The sequence below is a fragment of the Argiope bruennichi genome, chromosome 3 (assembly GCF_947563725.1).
Source record: "Argiope bruennichi chromosome 3, qqArgBrue1.1, whole genome shotgun sequence".
In the NCBI taxonomy this organism is placed as follows: Eukaryota; Metazoa; Arthropoda; class Arachnida; order Araneae; family Araneidae; genus Argiope; species Argiope bruennichi.
Genome location: NC_079153.1, coordinates 87,711,759 through 87,724,243, shown reverse-complemented (window position 1 = coordinate 87,724,243; position 12,485 = coordinate 87,711,759). Strand labels below are relative to the sequence as shown.

Sequence of the window (12,485 nt, the reverse complement as noted above, 5' to 3'; positions counted from 1 at the left end):
AATTTTCAAAATATTTCATTTTTATAACGAATTTATAACTAAATGTCTTTCCAGAAATAACATTTTCACTGGAATTTTGTTTACATGGCATGGGAAAAAAAACGAACATTTTTTTTTTTTTTTTAAAATCTTCTTTTTTGCAGAATTCTACGCGGCAGCGTATTCACGTCAATTCTATTTTCCTTTTTTTAAAACCTTAATTATTTAACGTTATTGATTGATTTAATGTTCATTTCTTTTATCCGAGATGTCGAAAGAAGTATGAATCAGGAAATTGAGCAACTCTTAAAAATCGAGAGAAAACTCGATTGCTGAATCGCTTTAGAGCCAACTATTCTTTTATTTCTAGAAAACTCTTTCTGAATTAAAGATCTGCTGATTTTACATATAATTCCTGGTCTGTCGAGGTTTGCTTTTCTGTATCAACATCTGTTAGTAAGTTAGATTTTAATCTCCCCTTATGAAATGACTTTTATTTCAACAATATTTACAATTATATGCAAGACAACCGGTTTATTTTTGGTTTCTTTTGTGTGCGCCGTACGCATTAGTGGAATTTTTTGGTGTCTAGTTTTATCACTCTATCATTTTTTTAATCTTTTTAGTAGATAAGTAGCCTGTGATCTATTACGTGCGCAATCAGGTATTGTTTACTAGTTTATTTTTAGTGTAGTAAAAATGTTAACTTAGTCTCAAAATGAAATTCCTGCAAAGCGGTTGCAATGACAGTTTTTCCTGTTTTGCAGCTAAAACAGTGAAATGCACCTGACCAGTTTAGATCATTGAATAACTTCTAATTTAGAACTATTTGCTTATAATTATTTAAATCTTAATTACTCATTTGGTAAGTACAAATACATAACGTTTTAAGTTTTTTTGTTATTAATTTCTCTGTTAATATTTCAATGATAAATGATTTTTTGATTGAACAAAAGATCGTTTTAATGTATTGGGCATTTGATACTGCAAAAGATCGTTTTAATGTATTGGGCATTTGATACTGCTGCCTCTTGGGAAAGTTTTATTCCGAACTTTCTTAATTTTAACCGTATTTAAAATCTAGCAGTTTCAAAAGTTGTGCATAGTTCTAAAAGTTAAGCATTAACTTTAAAGGCTTGTTACAGCTTTAAAGGTTTAATGTTAAATAAAAATATTATTAATAAAAATGTTTTCAGAAACACTCTTTGTGAACTTAAAGTAGAAAATAATCTATTTAGCAAAGTCTAGTAGTCAAAACAAAAATCATAAAAGCATGAAATTTAAATAAACAAACTAAAAAAAACTCTGAGTATATTGTAATTTAAATGATATTTCTATCTTTAGAGTATACTATAATTTAAATCATATTTATTTATTATATTTCTCTCTTTAATGAAGATAAATGATATCCATTTTTAAGATATTCATTATATCTTTATTTTTTAACGTATGTTTTCAGCACTGCTCGCTTTTACATTTTTGCATTGAGTTCCAGATTTTTTATTTAAAAAAATAATTTTTCGTTTTATTTTCCAAAAAATAAAAGCATGTCTTTTTGCTTTATAATCTGTAACATATTTTGAAAATCATCTCTTTAAATGTCATTTTTTTTCCTCATGTTCTGTAGCAGACGATGTCAGAATTAAAATTAATTGATTAACTCAAAATTAAATTTTGAAAACATTAAAGTATTGTATATTTATTGAGAATACGTAATTGTATAAAATATCAGAAAATGAGTCAAAAATTGCTTACAAAATTTGCACTTTTGCAAATATTACAAATATGAAAGAATTTTTTTTTCTGGATTGATAACATATACTAGGGGTGGCGAACCTTTATGGATCAACGTGCCATTTTTTCTAAAGAAATGTTTAATGATGTTATAGATGTGCAGTCAAATAATTTTAAATTGTTATTATTGGCAAAAATAATAAAACTAAGTACTAACAACTCAAAACTCTTTATATACTACGAAAAAATACATTTTGCATTATATAGTAGTAAATGTTTTAGTTATACGTATAATTCAAACTAAAGTAACATTGGTGTCACTTCTGTTGTTGCAGATTAGGTGACAAATAATTTATATTGTAAGATGTTACTTTTAGCAGAATGCACCCTGAATTGGAGTCATCTGCCAAATGGTTTCTAAGCGAGTCTTGAATGTTATTCATCTCTGAAAATAATGACTCGCAGGTATAGGTAGATGAAATATGGTTAAAATAGCATGAGCCAGCTTCTTCAAACAGTTAAATGTGTCTGGAATCGAATTCCATGCTTCCAAATTTCGTTACTGGCACTTTTACTTATATTGCTTATTAATCTGTTTCAATCAATTCCAGCTTTTTCCTTGTTTCAATAAATTTTTGAATCCATATCGAACTAGATTGAAATTCAATCAGCTGCATTTCAAATTCTTCAATTTCCAACCAATCGAATTGGGACAAATTCAGTTTATCAAATGAAGTCACATCAGGATAAATAATAAACTTGAACGTTTCCGATAATTCTTTGAACTGAGAAAATCTCTATAGAAATTCCATGATTGAAAAATCAATTATAAAAATAAATTCCTCGATAATTTTTTCTTCATCTGGTTTCTCATGTACATCTAAATCTTTGATTTTTTTTTTCAAGTTTAGGAAGTACTTGTAGTTTTTTGTAATAATATCATTTCTGAAAACATGCATTTTAGCATCAAAAGCGCGAATGAGATCCATCATGACGATAATTATTTTATTTGTGCCTTGAAGATTTACGTCCAATTCATTGAAATGTTGGCATATGTCTGTAAAAAACATCAATTTTGAAAGCCACATAGCATAGAACAATTGTGAGTATTGTTCTATTTCCCTCTCATTTTTCAGAAACACTCTGATTTCTTCCAAACAGTCAGAAAATCTTTGAAATTCGTTCCCTCGGCTCAACCAGCGAACATTATTTTACATTAGTAAGCCATTATACACCGAGTTAATTTCATCCAACAAAGTATCAAACTTTCGCTTATTTAAAGCCTGCGACTGTATGAGGTTGACTATTTTTGCCTCTAACGCCATTACATTAACAAGAGATGTTAAATCACTCTTAGCACACAAGGCTTGTTGCAATGAAATTCAAGAATTGAATCTCATACGTCTGTTTGAAATAAACTAATGAAACCGCATTTTTTTGCCCACCATATTTGGAGCACCATCAGTTGTTACTGAAAATTTTTTTTTAAATCAATTTCTTTCTCAGTAAGCGAATTTTTAACAGCCGAACAAATATCTGTACCCTTTGTAGTTGTTGGCAGCGATGTTATCGCAATTAATTCTTTCTTAATGTTGTTTCCTACACAGTATCGAGCAAAAGCATCTGAACGTGCAGATTTAGTGACGTTAGTACTTTCGTCAAGACATAGCGATATAAAAGGAGCGGGGTTAATATAATTTTTTTTTTTGTTGTTGATCCGATACATTTCCTGGCCAGTTTTAAGATTCTTTCTTTTATTGTGTTTCTAGACAGAGGAATATCTTTGATGCGCTGAATTATCTTATCTTTTTTATCAAAATCATTGAAAAGTGAGGACGCGCATGCTAACCAGGCTTCCTTCAAAAACTCTCCCTCTTTAAAAGGTTTTCTATGCCGAGCAATAACATTTGCAGTCGAGTGACTTGCAGCGCTTGTATGACAATATTTGCTAACATATTTAATCATAGACGTCGACTGTTTATTTCTATCTTTCATTGCACTTGCAATTAATTCTTTTTGCACTGGCTTGCTTTTTTAGCAAAAGGATTTGGGATTTGTTTCATAATGCCGTTTTACAGATGATGTTCAACATACCACTGTTCCAGAACATAAAACATACCTCGCTTTGTAGCCTTTACTGATCATGCCATATTTCTGGGCCAACAAGTTTGTACACTTAGTATCTTGCACTTTTTTTTTTCTTTTTTTGCTGAACTAGCCATGTTAAATAACAGTTAAAAATCGTAAATATAACACAAATAAACTTTAAAATACAGTTGTGTCAAAGAAATTGACTGCGCTATGAGTAGAAAAACTTTGCATCATTAGCAATTGTAGTTCACGACGTAAGTAAGGCAAGACGTTAATAAACGTGTGCTTCCCGCGATCATTCCCAATTCGTCCTTCGGAAATTACGATGTATAATCCTAGCAATACGAACTGAAATTACTTCGAAGTTCGCATATAATAACAAAGATAAAGACGAACCAATGATATTTCCCGATTTTTTTCCATGTTTGAAATAGGGTAGGGAAGAAAATATGCGCACCGCTAACCGATCATTCGCGTTTGTTCGTAATACTTCATAGGTAACTTTGTTATTTTGAACTAAAATGCAATCCGTTTTGGTCAGTGGCGTACCCAAAATATTGTGTCGCGTGCCATATTGGTTCGCCATCTCTGGCATATACGCTTGTTCAGTCAACAGGGTATCGATATGGTGAAAAAATAAACTTAAAACAATTATGTTCCTAAATAATTTTATTAGTTTATGTTTATCAATCGTTTTCCATTTCTACATAACTGTAGAAGCTGGCAATAAATTCAAATGACAATTAATGGTAAGACTTTTCCTTAAAACAATTAAATTATATTTTAGGTGTTCTTTTACGATATGTGGATAAAAACTTTACGATATATTTTGATAAAAAAAAAAAAAGGTTTTCTACATTTGGTACATTAATAAATCTAGTTTTTTTTTAAATTTTTAAATTACTGGCCGTATTTATCGACCAACTGGTTCACCCTTCCTAATTTTAATTAAATTAATGATTAATTTGATTTATTTGAATGCATTTCATTCAATGAATAAATTTATGTCTTTAGAATTTATAATACTGATATACATAATTTGTGTACATCATATCAAATTTCTAATTCAGAAATAAAAATTTTCTTTAAGATCCCACATATATAGCGAAAGGACAAAAAGAAAAAAAAATTGGATACCCATTTAATAAATAAAAATTATCTTTAAGATCCCGTATATATAGCGAGAGGACAAAAAAAAAATATCCAACATCCATTTTCACCTCAATCTCTGCTTATAATGCTTATAATAAAGGTGTATGAATGTGTATATGTTTATTGTTAGTCATGATTTGGTTTGCCAAAACAAACTAATTAAATTTTTTTAAAAATATGTGGCAAAAAAAACTATTAGTTTACGTGTAGGGAAATTCTCTATAAATGAATTTTGCTTATTAAACAATAATTCGTTCGATTTCAGTGAGAATTGATCTAATTAGCTAATTAATATTAATTCAAGGACCTAATTGTCTTTATCATCCTAATAGATTTGTAATCCCCGTAAGCTTCGTTTATTTTAGGTAAGAATTTTTTCAATTGTTGATTCAGTGGTTATCAATTTAATCTGTGCATTTTTCTGTGAATAGTGTTTATTTATATAACTAAGTGATATTACTACGGAAACAAAAGAACTTGGATAAATCATTCTAATTTAATGTATTCAAGGTAACGCTAAAAATATTCATTTAATATAAGTATTGATATATATTTTAGAGTTTTGGATTGATTAAAAGATGCTAAATTTCAAAATAAATGGCATAATTAATAATATTTTTATTTTTATGTAATTTTTTTGCTTAATTACTCAAAATCTAAAGGAATCTGGTGTTCTCAATCATGATTCATTGTAATCATGAGTTGCCAGTCAATAATAAACAGTTTCCATTCAGCTACTAACAAAAGATTTGAATTTTGCAAAAAACAGCATTTGCTTATTTCTGTTGAGGGTTATCAGAATTATTAAAATAGGAATTTTTTTAAAAAAAGACTCGTCTTTAACAGTGTAATTTAAGTACAAATGCGTAATTATTCAGTTTTTATCGCTGCCATTCAATTTGCCAAACTTGAACCCAACTTTGAAGTTGGGCCAATTAAATGGCAGCAATAAAGGTATTGCTAGTGTGCAACGTTGAATTCTTGAGATCTGCGCTTAGCGAAGGTTTATTGTTAATTAAGTGATTAATTCGCTATTACTTCCGTTGTTCTGATCTTGAAAATCGCCATGAAATATAAAGAAAAAATTTTTTTAAAAAAATTACACCTTTATTGAAATTACCATAAAGTTGCATTATTAAAATATGAAAATGTAACGACGCCTTTGGAAAATTCCCCTCGACAACTTAGAAAGCTAAGATAGAGCTTTTTATCATGCAAGTTAATATTTCAAATTTATTTCAATCCTCAGGAAAAAAAACCCATTAAAACATTGCAAGTTGAAATAACCATAGATAATGACTTTATCGCTAATTTTATTCAGCATTTATTTGAAAAATAATTATTTAAATCGATCTGTATTGCCACAATTAATGAAATAAATTATTTTAATCAAATACGTTCAAAAGAACTAAAGCACTAGCAACTTCTAAAACTTTCTCTGATTTCTCCTTCATTTTTATTTAATTAGTTTTTTTTTTCAAGCTGAATTTTTGTCACAAAATTAATGCAAGATTTGAATTTGCCACCATTCTTTCTGTAAAATGTTCGCAATCCTATAAAAAAGAAAAATAGACAATTGATAGTTTAGGATTAGTAAAAATGGAGCATTACCCGATAGAGCAATGTGTTGATGCACGATTTGAATTAAATAAATAAAAAAAAAACAGTTTTTTAAAAAAAAAATTATAGAATTGTAAAGTACACAAGGTAGGAGTATATATGGAGTAACACATAGGGCAAATGGCCTCCAGGCTTTACCGGCACATACGCACTCTTTTGTCAAAATTTTCCATGGCCGTTTTGCATAAATGTCGCTGAATTTCGTTGATGCAGCGTTGAATTTTTTTTCCTACAGTGCACGCGTGCTTGTGTGCTTATTGGCATAGATCTTTGACTTCAAACAACAGTAAAAAAAATAAGAAAAAAAAATAGAAAGAAAGAAATCCAATGGTGTTAAATCACATGATCTAGGGGGGTCAATTCTCAAATTTTCGATCTGTAACCGACTTTCATTATTTTTGAAATATTGTTCAACAATGAAAACACGTTGCTCTATCATGTAACACTCCATTTTTTACTAACATTAAACCATTAGCTGCCAAATGGCTTTTTTAATAAGGTTGCCAACAATTTAAAGCACGAATAGTGGCAAATTCGAATCCTACGTTAATTTTGGGGCACTTTTAATTAAACTTTAACACACTGCATGTAATCAATTTCAAATTAAAGAGAGAAAGTAAGCGTAGAATCCATTTTTTACGTATTTAAATGGGGTAATAAAGATCATGTTAAAAATAGTCAAAGGTAGAGGTTGAAAATCGCTTTTTAACTTTTAACTTCTAAACATTTGTAACGTTTGAAAATTTTAGTGTAAAATTTGTTAATCTTAATGAGAATCTAATTTCCGTAAGTTGAATTATTTTTCTATCTTCAATCATAAAGAAGTTGGGGAAAATGAAAATAAATTTCACCCCCCTTTGAACTTAATGAACCATTTGCAAACATCCAATTGTTTTACTCTCCTTATAGTTTATCCCTAGCCTGTTAAAATCCAGTCAAAATTACTCTAGTTACTATGTTAACAAGATAACTCGCGTAATTAATTTTGAGTTCTAGGAACCATAATTGTAAAGATCTGTAGAAATTTCTCCAAAATCGTATCATCTTGAGGACCATTACAATGGGTAATCTTCCTATAAGGAATCTGCATAAAATTGGCAAAAACTTTGCAGTTTCATTAGAAAGTGGCATTTTTAAAACTGACATGAAAAGTTGCATTTTAAATACGAAAATCACAGCATTGTGCCATTTTATTTCCTTTCTGCGATTAAAATTATCGCATGACGCAACAAATAACCGATAACCCAAGTCTGTATTGGACAAAAATCTCACGGATCAATTTTTTTGTCAACTTCACGCGCGTGTCGGTTTTATGATCAAAGATCATTAAAATCAACACTAAGCGCAATTCAATTTTTAATCTATGACATTTCTGTATCAGTGCACTGTATTTTGATCTTTCTATGCTTTGATCTTTTTTTAGCTTACAAACCTTCATTATTGAAAATTGAAACATTTTGATCTCTTTTTATGCATTTGATTTAACGTCCTTTTACTTATGGAAGTAAATTTTACTGAATAGAGTTTGAATGTAGAATCGAATAACCACGCTACATAAGTATCGAAAAATTCTAGAAATTAATGAGTGAACATTTTTTTTATTTTAGATTAACCGAGAATGTTCTGTACGAATTTTTACTCTCCAATAAATCCTCCCCCCCCCCTTCCTTTTCCTGCATAAAATTGTCAAGGGCCACGGTGGCCTGGTGATAAGGTCTCGGCTTCGGAACCGGAGGGTTTCAGGTTCGAGACCCGATTCCATCGAAGAACCGTCGTGTAAGGAGGTCTGTTGCACGTTAAATCCGTCCTGACCAAATGTCCTCCCGCTGGTGTGGTGTTGAAAGGTGGGTGCCAGCTCAGGTGTCGTCCTCGTCATCTGACCGCGGTTCAAAATTACGAGGTCCGTCCCAAAATAGCCCTAGTATTGCTTCAAACGGGACGTTAATATAACTAAACTAAACAAACTAAACATAAAATTGTCGCCCTTGAGTAAGATCGCGAATACTACGCATGGATTGGTAAACGATAGTTATGAAATATAGATCTTTGGCCTAAATCTAGCATTTTTACAGAGTCTATCACGAGAATATGTATTTTCAACGCATCTTGCCAATAGAGTGAACATCAAAATTTGATACCTAATTACAATTATAGTCACGAATAACATGCCGAATTTTATTTATTTCAGTCATTGCGTTTACATACATGCGGAAGCGCAGACCTACAAACGGTCAAATGTTTAACAAATTTGGCACAAAAATAAAAATCTATATTTTAAATGTTTAATAGTGCACCAAATTTTATTCTATAGATTACCTATATATACTGTCTATGGCACCAAAGCTTTCAACGACTAATTCTAAGTGCAATCGCACCATTCTAAATCTATTATATGGTTCAGTAGTTTTAATTATCTAAGATCTAGCATCTGAAATATAATTTCTAATTCTCAGTAATTAAGTATATCATTAAACATAGAATGGCATTTATAGACGCACACGAAAACACACACGACAAGACGGTACTTACTGTTACATCTCCAATTACACATTAGAAATCCGCATAGCTAAGTATAAAGAAACTGAATCAAAGTTCTAGAAAAACTGCGCATGCGCTGGTTTCCATAGCGACTACAGCTGTAATGGGAAAAGGCTTCTCTGCGATGGGACATATACTATACATTTAATCCTATAGACTTCCTATAAATGAATTTTGTCCAAATTCCATAGAAATCTTTAAATTTGGTTGTAAATCTAAATACCAAATTTCATCCGTCTAGCTCAAAGCTTTTATGAGTTAACATGTTCACATACGAACATAATGGAAAGAAAATATTGTTCGGTCTCAGGGAGATATGAAATGTAGAGGTTCGTCAAAATTTCAAGTTCGAATTTTTTGAAGTTTCTTCTTCCGCTGTACTTGATATACGAAAAAGTAAAAATGATTAAATAGTTGTTCTGATATTATTTTCTTTACCTCTTATGTAATTCTACTGCAGTTATCTTTGAATCGAATCAAATAATTTGATTCAGTGAAATTTATGTCAATAATTCCCCCATTGATTACTTTACGAGCCGATCTTTTAACTCTTCTTAGATAAGATAAGAGCGTCGTATCTCTTTTGGGCTAGCAAATACTTCAAAATACATAACGAATTTTCTATCAGGAAAAGCTTTTGCCGTTCTCAACTAATTAAAATGCGATTCTTTACTTTAATTCTATATATAATGACTAATAATACTTTTTATCTATCGTATATTCTTTAAATATTTATCAGTTTTGTAATTCTTTAAAATTTTTTAGATATTATTGATAGAAATGAGTAATAAGGTTAGACTTTCAAAGCATTATTACTTCTAGTTAAAAATCCTAATTAAGTTCTTATTATATTTAGAAGTAAATGATATATTTCAGTTTAATTTAGTTTTATTAGTGGAAGGTTACTTGGTATAATAAAAATCTAGACAGAAGAAGAAAATTATTTTATGAATTCCTTTTATAATCTTACTTTATGTAGAAAAATGTATCATGTGAATTAATGATGTATGAATTTATATCCTTCTATGCGCTGTGAACTTGACTCTAGATCCTTAGTTTTATGGATTTATTTCAGTCAGATTGCTGTTCTTAAATTTAATAAGTATTTTTATGTTTACAGGTCACACCAATGGGGGCCGAGGCGGTCAAACCCCGACGGAACCTGACAGTTGATTTTCTGATCGTGATATTCGGTGTCAGTTCGTGGGTCGCTGTCAATGGATTGTGGGTGGAGCTTCCCGTGCTTGTCAATAAGCTGCCCGAATCATGGGAACTGGCTTCCTACATTGTGATTACGTCCCAAATCGCCAATCTTGGCCCCATTCTCTTCGGTGCTGCTCGCAAGATATGGTCTCAAAAGGTATGACAAAGAATCTTTATTTTTTTCCGCGCATGATTATATAAAATATATCAAAATACACAGTAAGACACATGCGGACAATTGCTAAGGACGGATCATAAACTTTAATTAATAAGTGTGGTCGGATGCAAAGTGAAGTAAAATAATGCTGGTATGCTAAGACATTATAATAACAAATAATTTATTTAGCTAAGGCGCACAAAATTTTTCATTATATATTTGTTCGTTCATGTAGTTATGCTATATGAATTCGTAGTAGTTATCCCATGGCATCCCTCATTTAGTTAATTTGATAAAGATAATTTATCCTTTAAGGTAGCACTGAAATTCTGATTCAGATTCCTGAAATTTATCCTGGCCTAGTGGCGAGAGACATTATCAAGCAGAACTTGCGCGTTTAGGAAAATGAACTACGACGAATGCAAATGGGCCTCAGTGGCATTTAGATAATCAATAGCTTTCATAGTTTTGTCTATTACACCATAGAGTCTAATACTTAACATTTTAATGCGCTGACTCACCTTAATCGAGTTTATTAGTTTTACCTCAACTGTCTTACATTGTTCACTCCCAACCGATCAGTTTTAATCCTATCATCAATATTATGGAAGAAAAAGCGGGCTTCACCTAAACAGAACATTTTCCTACTGTTCAAGGATCCATGTCCACTGACATTGGTATCTTGTCTTATTCATTAAGACATTGGTATATCTTGTCAAGTTCAAACGATGGCGATGTTGAATCCGCAGTGGAACAGTGATTAGTTAGAGGTAATAGTGTTCCATATCTGAAATCTGAATTCCAGACAAAAATTATTTTCATTACATTAAAATCTGTGTCTTATGTAACGTTAGAAGGGAAGAGATTGCGCTTTAACAAAGTGGCAGTTTATGGCACTCTCTATCTTCGTTAAAATGCTGACGGCAATGCCTTACATCCTTCTGGTGATTTCATTGTCATTAATCTATTTTTAATAATAGATAATAACTATTGTAACATGAGAACGAACAGTTTTGCCATTTTAAAATATTATCCTAAAGCGTCAAAACACGACAATCTAAATCCGTTTGCTGAACTGCTTTAAATTTGGTTTTTAACCATGACGACAGCAAAAAGCATTCCGACTAACAACAATTCCTTTTCACTAGCTATTTTTATTTCTATAAATTTTTTTGAGCTTTACACCACCAGGCTGCATCCAAAATTCAATGACAAAAATGGTCATTATATTCAAATTCTTCAGTGCATTAACGGCCTCTATATCGATTTCATCATAAATTTATACCAAACTAATTTTTTAAAAAAATATTCTAAAGTTTCAATTCTGTGTAATAAGCATCTATATTATATGTTTGTAAAATGCTTCATGTGACTTCTTTCATTCCACTAGCTTCTGGAGATACCCATCATCCATGTATCTCTTGGGATCGTCGTTACCGCCTGCACTCTTTTATGTTTCTTCTGGGACACAACCACTTTCCTCTTTGGTGGATTACATAGCACAGCTCTTCTCGTCCTAGCTTTTTTCCTGTCCTTTGTAGACTGTACGTCATCTCTGCTTTACCTACCATTCATCGCCAACTTCAAAGAACAGTATGTAATTTCTTACATGATTGGCTCCGGTCTCAGTGGTCCGGTGCCAGGTCTGATCGCCATGGCACAAGGAGTTGGTGGCTATGCTGACTGCAAGAATGTGACTGTCAAAACGACTACAGAGAATGGAACCAGTATAGATTTTGTGTTACAAGCTTATTATCCACCACCAAGATTTTCACCCAATATATTCTTTGGCATCTTGACAGCACAAATGTGTATCAGCTGGATCGCCTTTATTTTGTTGAACAGTCTTACCACAGCCAAAAGAGAAAGGGTAAGATTTTTTTTTGGAGGGGTTCAAAAAAATTTTAACAATTTTTGGGTAGAAATTTGTATTTACGAATATAAGTTTTATCCAAACACTATAAACATTTTTTCGCTTATTTATTTATCACATTTTTCTTGCCATATTATT

General features: G+C 31.1%; 1 protein-coding gene across 7 annotated transcripts in view; it reads left to right on the top strand.

The window, feature by feature from the left end:
- The window catches only part of LOC129963246 (solute carrier family 52, riboflavin transporter, member 3-B-like), a 59,458-nt gene that overhangs the window by 29,187 nt on the left and 17,786 nt on the right, over positions 1 to 12,485 (top strand). For 3 of the 7 annotated variants that reach the window (XM_056077474.1, XM_056077475.1, XM_056077476.1), the window contains 2 exons: positions 10,235 to 10,474; positions 11,865 to 12,344. In XM_056077474.1, coding sequence (XP_055933449.1) covers positions 10,235 to 10,474; positions 11,865 to 12,344 — 720 coding nt within the window. Of the gene's footprint in view, positions 1 to 359; positions 436 to 623; positions 644 to 682; positions 845 to 9,879; positions 9,907 to 10,234; positions 10,475 to 11,864; positions 12,345 to 12,485 lie in introns of those variants that run through there. The other 4 variants (XM_056077479.1, XM_056077481.1, XM_056077478.1 and 1 more) reach the window with 4 other exon arrangements.